At 40.0% G+C, this 16,035-nt stretch overlaps 1 protein-coding gene across 2 annotated transcripts in view; it reads right to left on the bottom strand.

Annotated features, from left to right (window-relative positions):
- COL14A1 (collagen type XIV alpha 1 chain) overlaps window positions 1-16,035 on the bottom strand; it is a gene marked incomplete at its 3' end in the record, with an annotated part of 1,869,522 nt that overhangs the window by 388,834 nt on the left and 1,464,653 nt on the right. For both annotated transcript variants that reach the window (XM_044066920.1, XM_044066919.1), the window contains 1 exon segment: window positions 3,126-3,221. In XM_044066920.1, the coding sequence (XP_043922855.1) occupies window positions 3,126-3,221 (96 nt within the window).

The following is a 16,035-nucleotide window of genomic DNA, read 5'->3' as shown; positions in this document are numbered from 1 at the left end:
ATTGGGAGATTTTAATTTGCCCGAACAGACTAAAGGACCCCTTTATCAAGAGTCATGAGGAGATGTGACATAGCAGGGCTATTTGAACAGGCAGGGAGGGATAGGATAGGTGCTAGATCCTGTCGTGTGTAAGGAAAAGAGGTAGAAACAGTGAAGGAAAGGACAGCCCTTACTAATAGTACCCGTGCAGATTATGGCATAGCATTAAAACAAGAGCAGCAAAATGAACTGTTTTCATGTAAGGACAACCTGAAACACAAGCAGTGCAAAGTCAGTTTTGTCAGACACTCTGCTTTAAAAGTACAGCAAGCAGCTTCTCTTTTTACATTTTTTTAATCAGTGAGTAAAATAGTTTATCACAAATAAAGTCACATCAGCTTTTATAATCAGTATACTTATTTTACCACAAAGTGACACAAACATTGATAAGTTCCAAATGACAATCATCGATGACGCAAAGACACCTGGTTATGGCATCATATAAAAAATAATAGCTCATCCCTGCAAGCAATCATTGAATCTAAACTAGGCTTCTAAGTTTCAATAAAATAAAATAAAACATACTGCAAGTCTGCAGCTAATCTGTAAGCTGTGTTACGTTTACTGTGTGATCACACAGCAGAAATGTTTTCAATTATTGTTAAAAAAAACAAAACAAAACATTTTTGTGCCCACTTGCACCTTGTAGTGTCTGACAATGTCCAACAGCTAGATTCAGTTTTGTTTTGTTTTCAACCTATCTCAGGTACCAGTAATATGACAGTGTGATTTAATGGAATACAGCTGTTCGCTGTTTCATTTACCAGCCCAGGCAACCTCCACTGAAGCATCCATCATTCTTACTCTTAAGAAACAGCAGAAGGATATGTATAGGTTTGGCAAAATGGTTAAGGTCTTCACCTCTAAGTAAAGGGTTTGATTCTAACCTTGGGTTATTAGCTAGGGTTAAAATGACCCTTCAGGGCAGTTAGCCTGATATTCACCTACGAATAAGACATAGTCTTAATGGGGGAGTAATCTTAAATACTTAGCTGTTTGAAAATCAGCCCAGATGACAGTTTTTAAAGTGAAAAAGTAATCGGAACTATGTGCAAGGGCAGTATAAAACTGCTACTGTGTTGTTCCTAGCATGGAATTTATTTTTAGTTGAATTTAATATCCCAGATATATAAAACTAATTTTAAAAGCATATATCAAATAAAAATAGAGCTATCTTGCTTCCTGTCCCTTTTTCTGAAAATGTCACCCACCACCACAAATTGTCAGATATGGCGGTATTGTTGCCACCCTCCATGCAGTATTGAAAGGGTGCATAAGTCATGACACCGTTACAATTTTCAGTGCCTTTAGCATTTCTAAAATGATCTCATGAACACCCACAGTGCTGCTGATTGTCACCCACTGTGACATTATCATTGGCAATGGACCCAGTCCTACCGCCAACTACTTCTGGCATTGTGTCAACAAAGGACATCCAGTATTTAGGAGCTTTTCAGTCAGAGTTTCCTACCCTTCCTGTGAACTTTCTGGACATGTTCCTTCTACTTTTTCTGAGTTACTAGATGCTTTACCAGAACTGTTTTGGGACCACGTGAAAGTCGACCTTCATTGCCTAATCAAACTACTAATTCAAGCCTTCACTTTAGTGACTGCTGCAGCTGCCATCTTCCGAGCTTGTTGGTACCCATCATTAAAACCTGGATTTCTAAATTTGAACAAGAACACTCCTCCATCTACCTACTTAACTGAATAAACTAATTGGAACTTAAACAAGGCGTCTCTATTCTTCCTACAGGGAGGGCAGCAGAGAGACAGTCTCCTATATCTGCCAGCTAAAGTGATTTTATCTGGACTAATACTTTGTACTCAATTTCTTAACAAACAGTTATTTCATAGACAAAATCAGTTCACTTCTATCACATCCAGCACCTTTTATCAAGGAAGTGCCCCAGAGCTCCATACTTGGCCCACTGTTGTTTTCAATCTTTATTAACAAACTATCCTCTTATCTCCCTAATCTTTCTATCACTCAGTGCTGATGTGGTTATACATTGATATAAAATCCGTCACGTTCAACTCTTCATACCCAGTCTTGGTCTGACCTCCAGTCTCTTAATTCTCTGCTAAACAACCATGAGCTACTCCTAAATCCCTCCAAGATAAAAAGTATGACATTTGCACCTCAAAAAAATGAAAAATTCCTAAAAATCTCAGCATCATAGATTGCAATGGTACCCCAATAGAAAAAAAACATGTATTTTTAATACTTACATTTACGGCTTGAATGGTTACTTAACTTTCAGAAGCACAATAAAAACACCAAGAAAAAAAATCAACTTTTTTTCATTCTGGTGCTGGAAAATATATTCCTTCCTCTCCAAACTAGTTAGACCTAAAACAGTCAAAGGAGTCCTTCTAGGTCAACTCAAATATGGACTCCCCATAATGACCGCAGCTACTAAAAAAAAACTCATCCACTCCATAGTCCACTAAAAACAAAATCTGACAATTCATTTTCAACTTTCCCCGTAGGGACACCACTGCACCGCTCTATCCAAAGCCAAATGGCTCCCAGTCAGCTACAGAGTCGAGCTATTCCTTCTTGTCAAACTGCAATGTACCTTGGTCTCTAGAAGATTTATTTCAGTTCAACATGAATATGTTTTTAAAAGGCTTCAGCCAAGAATGGTACTCATTGCACACTGAGTCTTTTACTACCTATTAGTAATGCAGCATGATACCCTGCTGGGAACCTGCTGCTTAGCATTACATCACACACAGATATCAAGGCAGGAAGCATTACATCACCCACAGATATCAAGGCAGGAAGCATTACATCACACACAGATATCAAGGCAGGAAGCATTACATCACACACAGATATCAAGGCAGGAAGCTGATTTTTTTTAAAACAGAGATGTTTAACTCATAAGGTTTGAGTAAAAAAATACAAATTTTCCTCTGTATCAAATAATGAAAGATATATACTTAAAGATAAAAATTAATGAAAGAAATGTAGCAGCTACTTTGTGCTGAATAATATTGTGATACATACTGAATTTACTGATGAAACAAAGGTAATGACAAATGATATTTTAATTCAGTTATTTTTAATTAGATCTTACTGGAGGTCCCTGAATGGAATGTCCACTTGGACCCTGAGGACCTGGTGGTCCTGTAGGTCCTTGAGGGCCATTATCACCACGTGGTCCTTCCGGTCCCTAAAATAAAAGCAAAAGTAATATTAACTCAACAAATAGTATTTTGTGTATGTATATATATATATATATATATATATATATATATATATATATATATATATATATATATATATATATATATGTATATATATATATATATATTTATTTATATGATGTCATTGTTTGACCTTTGACTCTACACATCATTGGGCCACAGGTCATTCTAAAATTTTGATTCAAGCCAACATGATGAAACTCTGCTTTAAGCACTACTTTGTGTCATGCAGGGAGTAAATCTTACTTACAGAAAAAGATCTGACAAGGTAGTGATCCCCCAAATGCATTGATACACATAAGTGTATATATATATATATATATATATATATATATATATATATATATATATATATATATATATATATATATATATATATATATGTATGTATGTGTGTGTGTGTGTGTGTGTGTGTGTGTGTGTGTGTGTGTGTGTATGTGTGTGTGTGTGTGTGTGTGTGTGTGTGTGTGTGTGTGTGTGTGTGGGGTCTACTTAACATGACTGAAATTTCATTTGACTGCGACCAAAATACAGAATTTTCAAAATACTGAAAACTCACTTGACTGAAACTCATAATACTGAAACCTTACAATGCTAAACTTCTAAATACTAACTTGCAAACCATAGACATGCACACACAACACCAATGACTAAGTCTTTTCAGAACTTAAAAACTACTTATGTACCCTAACAGAAACCGGACGATATAAAACCAAACTAGGTGGGGTGCCCCCTGCACCCCCCTAACTATATGTACTAACTCCAGGATCGCACTACAGTGGGGAAAAGGGCATTTACCTTTTACTTACCTTACAGAAGTCTACAGGCTGCCACTACTGCTGGGCACGCGCAAAACATCCGCCATATTACTTGAGATACTTCCCATAAAAATGTAAACAGACATACCCACATTTAGAAACACTACAACATTACTTTCTACATGACTATTGGTATTCTGACAATCAGCACTATAAGTTACAGTAATTCTTTTTATCACAAGCAAGTCACAGGAGAAGGGAAACCCATATCATGTCTATGGCTTACATTTCAGTATAATGAGATTCAGTCAAATGAGTTTTCAGTATTTTGAAAATTCAGTATTATGGACTCGATCAAATGAAATTCAGTCAAATGAAATTTCAGTCATGTGAAGTAGACCCGTGTGTGTATATACAAGAGTGTGCATGAGTGCATTATATATATATATATATATATATATATATATATATATATATATATATATATATATATATATATAAATAATAATTTCTGTTCCTTCTTTCATCCCTTCTAGCTCTTCATTCTATAAATCAGTATATTGTTCTCTTTAAATGTTATACTCTCATTGTCATTGCTATTTAATTACAGCTTCCATGTCCATTATTGATCTGCAAGTTAACTGTCACTGAATTGCTCAAATAACATACTCATACAATACAAATGTCATATATATTTATCTTCTTGAAGTCATACCATTGTTGTTCTATGAATGACCTTTCACATATTTTAATTAAACAAATAAAAAAATGTAACTTTATGTTGTAACTTTGTCAAACGGTACAGTGTTTGACATATTTTTAAATGACACTATTTGGTCAACTAAACAGATGATCTGAAGGGATGCAAGATCAAACAATTCCCTGGTAGGGGAATATACCCTTATCCCTGGGACTGTGCAATCTCAGAGTTAGAATATATAATTAGCAGGGGATGGAGGGGCACAGCATCCCACACGAGGGTGCAAGGGGGCTTGCCTCCCTGCAAAAATTGATGCTTTCTTTGTGTTTTTTTTTTTTTTTAAGTTTTGTATGTGCTGAGATTAATTCTCGGTGCATACATAGTAGGATGTTGGCATACATGATGCCGATCAATTTGTTTTGACATTATGCCCATCAACATAAATTGTATTCAATCAATTTAAGTAATTCCATATGTGTGTGTGTGTGTGTGTGTGTGTGTGTGTGTGTATATATATATATATATATATATATATATATATACATGTAAACACAAAGTACCAAAACCTCCACAGTGATAGGTATAAAACAAATACTTTAATAAAGTAAAATAAGTTACTATTACACAAATAAAAAGACAAGCGCTTTCAGGTATAATCCCTTTTTCAAGTCTTAAATCTTCAACAGTTGATGTTCTTTTAAAAAGTGTCTCTTAACCAATCAAATATAAAATATAAATAAGTCATAGTTGTCTCTAAATCTCAACTGGTTGATATATATAATGGGTGCACAGATCAGATCATTCTTCAGACTGGTAAACTGATTGATTAACCAGTTGACTGATGCACATTTGTTCTATTGTCACCTTCTGTGTGCATGTGTTTTTAGGGAAAAAGCTTAAGAGTTGGCAATAAGTAACAATTAGGAAAGCTATCAATTTATTGTAAAAGTAAAAATCTAAAGAAACTGTTAGATAACATAGTTCCAAAGTACCAATACTATTTTTTTAATTAAAAAATATATTAGTATAACAATTTTCTCTTGTTGCTACTGAACTAGATATTGTATTGAGTTTGAGATGGTTAAAAACTGGTTGGAGGAAGAAGGCAATACCTTGTTCCTAACTCCAGCTGTGGGATAACAATCTTTTGCCAGTGGTCAACAAGTATAAGCAGGTCCAAAAGAGATTGTAGGAGGAAACTGAACAGAAGGTTTAAAACAAGCTTACTTGCTCCAAGATAGAGACAAGAAAAGCTGGACTGATACTACTCGTAGGATACCTGCAGGACTCCCTCTTCCTTCTAGAATACAGAGAAGACAGTCAACAGGGTAGCAGACCCCCAACAAGCAAGACGTCTACCTTGAATGTATGAAAGCATTAAAGAGTGAATGAAGCCCCTGCCCAAATAGCCTACTTCTATCAAATGGAAAGTTTACCAAAAGGCTGCCCAATTTGTCTCCCAGGAGGATGGATGCAGCTAAGCCAACCAAACTAGACACAAAGCCTCACAGAGACATCTATACTGACAATCAACATGTGGCAGATTCCAGGGGAAATGTGAGACTGATCTCAGACTTGAGCAGGATCTCCAGAGCACCCAAGGTCTCCTCCATCAGCAGGGGCTGGGACCTAGACAGTTAAGGTCCCTAGCTGAGAGGTACATGCTGCAATAGATAAAAGGGATTCACCTTCTTCCAGCTCCACTCTCTGAGTATTCAATAAGATCATGGCAAAATCAGCCTTTGGATAGTGGGACAAAGTTTAATGTCAGTTTGACAGTGAATAATACAAGGAATAAGCCCTGCTGGGGGCAGCAGCAGCAGCAGAATGAGCTTGCCTATCTGCTTGTTTGCCAGAATTGGCAGAACCTAGCTTTAGCATAGATGCATCCATGGAATGTATGAGACTAGGGAAAAATAACTGTTCATATGTCGGATAACCTCCTTACAGAAGGCTTCATCCCATGATAAGCTCAAAAAACTTAAGCTTTTCAAATATTGAAGACTTGTACACATAGACCCTGTATATGCCAATCGGGAAGAGTGCACTGAATCTCCTGACTCTGAGAGCTAGATCATGCCAGGGCTTATAAGAGTGTGAATACACAAATGGCACACATGGGCAGTCATGCCAGACATATCTCACAGATAGTCGTCAGGCCTCTGTTGGTCAGGGACTGGCATCCATCTGAGTTCCTACAGGTAAATTCCTGCATCCAAATCTCAATATCTCACAACAGTTGATAAAGCACACATTATCTTTTGTCATTAGCTATTGCACTTGGTAAAGGCTCAACCATGATACCTTCTTCTATCAAGGGTGATCAATCTAGTGGGACTGAATATTGAAATTCATGACCAGATGACTTCAGGGGCACTCCCAAAGTCAGGATGGCCAGAGGGAGTATCAAGTCATTCAGGTAGAATAAAGTGACATGAATATCCCATGATGTAACTCCAGGATGGGAAATGGAGTTTGACCTCTCCCATGCATCAAGACCATTCTAGATCTGGAGCTCTACTGAATGTCTACTATTTAGAGATGATACCTCCCCTTGAGAGACCTGAAAGGCTGTAGACATTGTAGTCTTACCTCTATGAGAAAAATAACTCAGCTATTTCTCCACAGAGAAACAAAAGACAAAACAGAAGACAAAAATACATTCATTAGACAGACTAATTATGGATGTATTGACCCAAGCACCACATCTGCAGGGAGAATATGAACATATAATACAGAATGTGGAGAAATTTGAAAAGATAATTGTTATTAGAAAGAACAAAAAACTGCAGCTTGACAAAACAGCTTATGCAAACAAAATTGCTTATTCAGATTTTATGGATAATTCTATTAATAAACCTGAAGGTTATTTTAAAAAGAATCAAGTCCCTTTAAGTCAAAAAGGAAGTTATTCAATCCTAACCAATAAAGAGAATGACTGCAATAAGCCAGTAAGAGATGACATCAGCTAAGGAGCGACCATGGAAGATACACTGGAGCTTGTGAACCATGAGGATGCTGTTGAATTACTATGTAAACTGAACGAAAATGCAGAACAAAATTCAAAAAACTCTATAGAGAAATGAAATTAAAAAAACTATCAGGGCAAATGGAAGATGAGAGGACGTTAAAATTTAAGCAACATTTAACATGTTGCAAACCAACAAAGTATGAAATTAGGATTGTTAATTTATCTGATTTTAGTTTAACTTCAGAATATTTTAAAGTGTTGAAGTTAGGCATTAATTTTGCACTGAGCAATAGAGCAGATGTAGTAGAGGCTATTTTACAACTAAAACTTTTTATGAAAAAGTTAAACTATTTATTGAAAGATGTTGTTATATGTAATGATTTTAGAAAACCTTCCGTTTTCAATCATAGTTTAAATTACGGTATTAAACTGTTTGAAGAATTATGTGAGAAGGAAATAAGGGAATTGTTAAATAATAGAAACAGACCTAAATATTTTAATTTGACACAGGAAGAAATAAGGACAATAACTGAATCACAATCTAAGAAGGACTTACAGTTCGTGAGAGCCGGCAAGGGGGGAGGACGGATTGTTGGCAATGAACTAAATTAACTACAAAAATGCAATGTACAATATGTTGGACAATCAGGACAAATACCTGGAGGTGAATATTGCAGAGCTACACAAGAGTTATAGATTTATTAAAATTTTTCTATACGAGTTATTAATAAATGATTATATTAATTATGGTCTGTATAAATTTATGAATGTTGAAACTCCTAAGTTAAGTATCCATTTTGGGATACCTAAATTATATAAAAATATAATGAATCCTTCATTTCATCCTACTGTATCCACCCTGAATAGTGTTTGTCATGGTATTCCTTTATTTCTATACAGTCTGTTTAAGCATTTGGTTCAGAAACTCAAGTCTTATTTAAGAGATTCATGGGACCTTCTTGTAAAGCTTAAGGAGTTTAATGGTATTGATGACTACATACATGAAAACATTATTTTTTTAACTGCAGATGTGAATTCATTATTTACTAGTATTCCTCATGATAAAGGTGTTCAAGCATTAAGAATGTTTTTAACAAACAATTCTAACTTTCCACAAGACAAGATATTTTTGTGTTGCTCTTTAATAGAGGTCATCTTAGAAAATAATTATTTTCTGTTTGATAAAAAGAAGTTATGTCTTACGATAATGTTCCATCTGTATTGTTAATCCTTGTTCAGTCATTACGTGTGGGTATCGGTTCTGACCTCGGAACCGAGCCGGCCATCTAGCAAGCTCACGTCAGCTACAAACTCTCGAGCTAAAACTCTTACCCAGAATTCCCCTCTCCCTGTTACCTCAGATTCAGTTTGCAAGTCAAAAGAAGGTAGAGGCTACCTCTGGTCAAATGACCTAAAAGAACCAGATGGTGAGATCGACTAGAAGCCATAGGAGGGGGAAGGAGGGAGAGTCGTAATGACTGAACGAGGATCAACAATACAGATGGAGCGCTATGGTAAGACATAACTTCTTTATCTGATATTGTTAATCCTCGCTCATTCCTTACATGTGGGACAGAGTCCCCAGCTACCTCTATTCCTTGGAGGCTCTCATGGAAGGACATTCCTGACCACCATAGAACCAAAAGATGCTCTTCCCCTGGAGGCCAAATCCAATTCATAATGATTGATGAAGGTATGAGGCGTAGCCCAAGTTGCAGCTGCACAGATGTCATGTAAAGAAGCTCTGGCATGGAAGGCAGCAGAAGTTGCCACCAACCTTGTTGAATGAGCCTTTATGGTAGTCAGCAATGGAATATTACATTGTGTATAAATTAAGGTCGCACAATCTTTCAACTATCTAGCCAATGTGACCTTAGCAACAGCACATCCTAATCTAGGTCCCGAATAGGCCAAAAATAACTGGTCTGATTTACGAGAGGCCTTAGTCCTGTTCAAGTAGAAGTGAATTTGCCTGTGAATATCTAGGGTATTAAGACAATACTCTCCTTTCTTTGAATAGTTGGGAAAGAAAACTGGCAATTCAATGGTTTGGTTAATGGACATTTCAGAGATCACTTTTGGCAGAAAGGAAGGATTAGTTCTCAATGACACTCTATCTCTATGAAAAATCAAGTATGGACTCTTGATGCATAAGGCTTGAAGCTCAGAGATACATCTGGCAGAAGTAATGGTGACCAAAAATAAGGTTTTCCCTGACAAATATTTGAGGTCGCAAGAAGAAGCTGGTTTGAAAGGTGGCATTGTCAAAGCTTGTAGAACTAATGACAGGTCCCATGGATGAATAGGTTCTCTAAAAGGGGACTTGAGATGATTCACACCTTTTATGAAGGTCTTGCATAATTTGTGTGACATAAGAGAGGAGTCTTGGACACCCACATGGAAAATAGATATTGCAGCCAAATGAACTCTAACGGTAGAGGCCGATAGACCCGATTGAAATAGGTTGGCTAGATACTCCAGTACTGTCGACACTGGTGCTGAAAAGGGATCTATTTGCTTTTCTTTCAGCCAAAGGGTAAATCTTTTCCACTTGCTTAGATAAGTAATTCTAGTGGAAGACTTATAAGATGCAATAAGAATGTCCCATACTGGCAAAGAAAGATCATTCTGCCTGGCAATCAAGGGAATTGGAGGAGCCAAGCTGTGAGCTTCAGGCTGTCCAAGTTGGGATGAATCAGATTCTGCAGATGGGAGATCAACCACGGGGTTGTATGGAGAATCCATGGTTGATCTAGCAGGTGAAGCCAAAGGAAAGGGAACCAAATCTGAAAAGGCCAATATGGTGCTATGAGGATCACCTTGCTCTTCAACTGGCGGGCTTTCTTCAGAAACTGGGGAATGACGGGAAGAGGTGGAAATGTATAAAGAAGACCCAAGGGCCAATCGTGGACTAGAGCATCCCTGGGAGACAGTCCCGGAGGGGAATCAGGGTGAAGTAGTTGCTGCATTTGTAGTTGTTCGGGGATGCAAAGAGGTCGCAGCAAGGAAGGCCCCAGCGGTGGAAGATCTCTGACACTATCAAGGGATTCAGGGACCACTCGTGAGGTTGTAGAATACACCTGCTGAGTCTGTCTGCTATCACACTGGAATGCCCGGGAATGTGTGTTGCTAGAAGAAAATGGTTGGTAGCCATTGCCCATTGCCATATCCTCATGGCCTCTCAACAAAGTGGGTAAGATTTGGTTCCGCCCTGTTTGTTGATGTACCAGACCACCGCCATGTTGTCTGATTGTATCACAATAGTCCCAGATGGCAGCAGGGCATGGAATGCTTGCAATGCCAGAAGCACCGCCCTCAGCTCTAGAACATTTATATGCAGTTGGGCCTCCAATTCGGACCAAGTACCTTGGACTGTCTGTCCCTGACATAGCCCCCCCACCCCATCAAGGAGGCGTCTGTGGTCACTGTAGCCTTGAGCTGCTGGAGGGGAGAAGGGGCGAGACCATTGTGACGGGTTGTGGGTCAACCGCCAATTTAAATACTGTTTGCACCTGTGAGTTACTCGAATCTTGGTTGAAAGAGGATACTGAAAAGGATACCATTGGGAGAGCAGTAGCCATTGTAGAAGCCTCATGTGAAACCTGACCAGGGGGACAATGGTGATGGAGGCTGCCATGGAACTCAACAGCTGTAGGACAGAGTGAGCTGTGGATTTCTTCCTTGAAAGGATTGGGATCAGTTGTTACTTTATCCTTAGAATTCTGTGCTCTGGAATGGATGCTCTGCAATTCTTTGTATCCAAGATGACCCCTATGAATTCTGTGGACTGAGGTGGAGCGAGACTGGATTTTTGCCAGTTTATAGTTATGCCTAGCCTTTCTGGAGCGAGGTGAGAATATTCCAGGGGTTCTTCCAATAGATGTCTGGTGGGGGCGGAGATAAGCCAGTCGTCTAGGTATGGAAACACCTGGAATCCTTGTAGTCGCAAGTGAGCTGTGATGACTACCATGCACTTTGTGAATACTCTGGGGGCTGTAGAGAGTCTGAAGGGCAGTACTCTGAACTGGTAGTGACTGGCTGCCGCACGCAAGCACAGAAATCTTCTTGATGGCCTGTTCACTTTTATGTGGTAGTACGCATCTTGAAGCTCTATCGAGCACATCCAATCATCTTTTTCCAAAAGCGGGAGGATAGACTGTATTGTGGCCATCCAGAATTTTTGTACTCTTACAAACTTGTTCAATACATTGAGATCCAAAATTGGTCTCCAGTCCCCGGTTTTCTTTGGCACCAAAAATAGTCTTGTGTAGAATCTGGATCCTATCTCGTCTGGAGGGACTATTTGGATGACTCTTTTTCTTTGATATCTCTAATGCTGCCTTTGACTGGGTGGAACATTGGGTAAGTTTGTTGGGGGGGGCAGGACAAAAATCGAAGGGAATATGGTAACCTCTGGTTATTATCCTTTGTACCCAAGAGTCATTGTTGATGGTTAGTCAGACAGAAGGGTACAAGGAGAAACGACCCCCAACCATCTCCAGAGGAAAGGAGTTGGGCTGCTCTTCAGGAATGCTGGTAGGATTGGCCAGGAAAAGAGTCCTTGGAACCCTGGTTATGTGGACCCCCTTTGCCCCAAAAAGGGTGTCTTCCCTGTGAGTTTTCCCCTCTGCCTCTAGGGGAGAACTCTGCCTGTGTGTCACAAAAAGGACCCTGAGACTTTTTGTACCATACCTTCCCACTCTTCTGGTTTCTGGAGAAAGCACATTCAGGGGAAGAATAACAGACACCCACGGCAGAAAGGGTCTTACTGTCCTGTTCACATCTGGCTAGTGTGCTTTTAACCTTGGGTCCAAACAATGAAGAGGCTTTGATGGGAGCATTGAGAAAGGAAGCCTTGAAGGGTTCCGTGAAATTACATAAGCGCATCCAGGCATGTCATCTCAGTACAACGCCTGAACTCGCTGCTCTAGCTGCTCCTTCTGATGCATGAGATATCAGACTCATGGAGGAGTTAGATATCGATTCAGTTGTGGCCAGCTGAGAGGCCACTTTCTCATGGACCTCATCAGACATGGCACCAGCCAAAGTTTCAGAGAGCTTAGAAATTAAATCCTTTTGAAGCCTGGTAAAGTGTGCCATATAATTCAGGGACCTGATTGCAAAGGTCGCTGATGCAAAAGTATTCTTCCCTATTCTGTCCAGAGCCTGGGACTCTTTGTTGGGTGGATGGACAGTCTGGCTTTCTTCTTCTGCCAGGTCCTTCTTGGTTGCAGTTGCCACCACTAGAGCATCTACAGGAAGACCTTTGGACCAATGGGTGTCAGTAGCAGGAGGGGACAACATTTTATCTGGCCTGGACCAGTTCGTCAACAGGTGGAGTAACCCAGGAGGTAGGAGGCTGGGCATGAAAGGCCTGCTGGAACACAGACTCTTCAGAGGTCAGGTTAGAGGGCTGCCAGTCACCTCTCTGTTTACGGATTTCAAGGATATCACCAAAGGATATCTCAGAGGGTGACCGAGGGGACCCTTCCCCATCATCAAAGTCTGTGTCTTCAGTAAGGGACTCCTCTGTGGAGTCCATTTGCTTCCTCTTGCACAAGCTTTTTGGATGAACTTCCTCAGAGGGAGAAACTGGGGAAGACAACACAAAAGGGGTTTCCTGTGGGAGTACATCCTGAGGCCCTTTGCGCCCAGTGTCCACTAGGAGCAACTTGTGTACATTGCAGTCCAGAAGAGGGTGGGGAGATTGATAGCGCAGTATCACCAGCTGATGCCAAAGCCTTCTCCATTAGTTGGAAGGCCGGTCCACCTGAAGAGGGGTGAGTGTCCAGGACAGGGGTCACCCCTCCCCTAAGTGGCTCAGCCTGCCGACTCAGAGTCCCTGGATGGCTGTGAAACACCACACTACGTACACTACAGCTGACATCCTGGGTCATAGCAAAACTCTCCTGCCATGAAAGCAACTGTGGTTCCTTAATGAGGTCCATAAAGGGAACCGTAGAGGGGGAAGACTGTGCTATATCAAGAGGCTTCAAAGGCAATGAAGGAAGAGAATAAGTAGAGGTCTTTGGCAAAGGGTGATCACCTCCCAAGGAAGGATAGGTCCTGGGGGGTGCGGAATACCTCTGGCCAAAAGCACTTGATCTACAAGATGCAACACATTGTGTTCAGAGAGGCTTATAGTGGATTTCACGGAAACGGCTGAGGAAGAGTCAGGTCTATCCAAAGATGGGGCAAGCTCGGTGCCCACCTCACCAGTCTGCACTGAAAACAATGGGGTCGGGGACTGAACTACAGGTGTCTGCACCGAGGAAATCATCGGTGCTGAAGTCATGGTCTGCACCGACGATAAGGTCCATGCCAAACTGGTTGTTGGCGCTGAGGCTGGGACTGAAAAAATCGGTGTCAATAACTGAATTGTCGGTTCCAGGTAAGGTGTCGGAGCCGATGTGGTGACAGTCTGTATCGACTGGATAGTCGGTGGCAGTGGAGAAGTCTGAATCGAGGAGCCCCTCGGTACTGATATGGTAAAGGGCACGCTAGTCGGTGCCGAAATCACAAGTGGCACCGATAGCCTCGGTGCCGAAGGTCTAGGCACCAAAAGCACTGAAGCCGAAAAAGTCAGATCCGAAATGGAAAGCTTAGCCTTCTTGGGTCTCGGTTGGTGGGAGTCCCCAGCTGGGGACGAAGGAAGAGACTTGGCCTTTGTATGTTCATCAGTCTTTTTCTTATGGAATCTTGGAAGGGTTGAAGCCTCCAACCCAGAAATAGCCTCTGAAAAAGGAGATTTAAGTAGCCCCTTCAATAACAATTTATTTTTCCTCTCAATCAACGTCCTGTTAGAGAAGTTCTTACAAATTCCACAGGGCAGGTCAACTGATAAATGAGGCACACCCAAGCAATAGACACACAGGGAATATGCATCTGAAGTAGGTAATTTATGGCCGCAATCTGAACATCTCTTAAATCCTGGACTACCTTTCTTATCTGCCATGTTAGGAAAGAAGGAAAATCAGAAAGAATACCAGCAATGGTACAAGAAGTACCCGGAGGTGAGGAGGAAAAGGGGTTTACCAATGATGGTAAAGAAGAGAATACCTCGCAGTAAATAGGATTGAAAACATTTCAAGAAGGGATATTCGCTAAATGCGATAAGGTAAGAGAAAACAATTTAGTACCTTTTCTGAGAGAAAAAGTTGTTTTAGACTAGTATGACAACAAAATATTGTACTTAGCTCAAGAGAAGTAGCTTGACATGACTGAATGGCGATGCGGCTAACGAAATCTGAGGTAACAGTGAGAGGGAAATTCTGGGTAAGAGTTTTAGCTCGAGAGTTTGTAGCTGATGCGAGCTTGGAAGATGGCCGGCTCGGTTCCGAGGTCAGAACTGATACCCACACATAATGACTGAACGAGAATTAACAATATGAGATCAAATATTTCAAGCAGGTTCAGGAACTAGCAATGCAGTCTTGTGTTGCCCCATCATTTGCTAACTTAGTGTTAGGGAGGTAGGAGCAGGAAGTATTGCCCGGGTGTTTGCTTTATAATATTATAGTTTTATACAAATATTTTGTCGATGGTCTTCTTTTTATTACAGTTATAAAGGTGGAAGACACTAATAGATTTGTGAATGAACTCAATCAAAATTCAGACTTTTTTGAGTTTAAAACCAGTGGATTTGGAAGTAACATCAATTTTTTTGGATGTTAATCTAGAATGGGATTTAAAATCAAGATAAACTGATAGCAAAATTTACAGAAAGGAGATGTTTTCCAACAACTATTTACACTGTAAAAGTGGTCATCCAGATTTTATAAAGAAAAATATTTCAAGGGGACAAATAATTTGTGCATCCAGGATGACCACCAAAGAGCAAGATATTTTAAGTGAAACAGTTACTTTTATTGAAATGTTTAAGGAAAGGGAGTGTAGTTATGAATTCTTATATAAGGAAGCTATGGAGTTCTATGATAAGCAGAAGACTGCTTTTAAGCCTATACTAAGGGGAGTGGATTTGAATATTATAAGAATACAGAAAACATCGAGAGAAATCCAACTTTTATGTTAGACATGTCTGCTGATTCCTGTGCTATTAAAGGGGTTATTAGAAGAAATTGGAGAATTTTAAATATTTCCTAACCCTTACGATACTACTCTCACACACTCCACGGCATCATATCATCCTCCTCACTCCCCTTCTTACTCATCCATTTCTCATCAACTGTTCTCCTCCAACCCAACCAAACCTAAGCTACTCCCCTCTCCATCCCCCCTCCACTCATCTCTCATACTTCACACCAAAAAATCACTAGTCTCACACAACCTATTCTACCCATCCCCACTACATTTCCATACTCTACTCCTCCACCATATCTGTCACTCACTTG

The sequence above is a fragment of the Protopterus annectens genome, chromosome 3.part1 (assembly GCF_019279795.1).
Source record: "Protopterus annectens isolate FY-2018-M chromosome 3.part1, PAN1.0, whole genome shotgun sequence".
In the NCBI taxonomy this organism is placed as follows: Eukaryota; Metazoa; Chordata; order Ceratodontiformes; family Protopteridae; genus Protopterus; species Protopterus annectens.
Note: the sequence above shows the minus strand (reverse complement) of the source record. Positions and strands in the feature narration are given on the sequence as shown.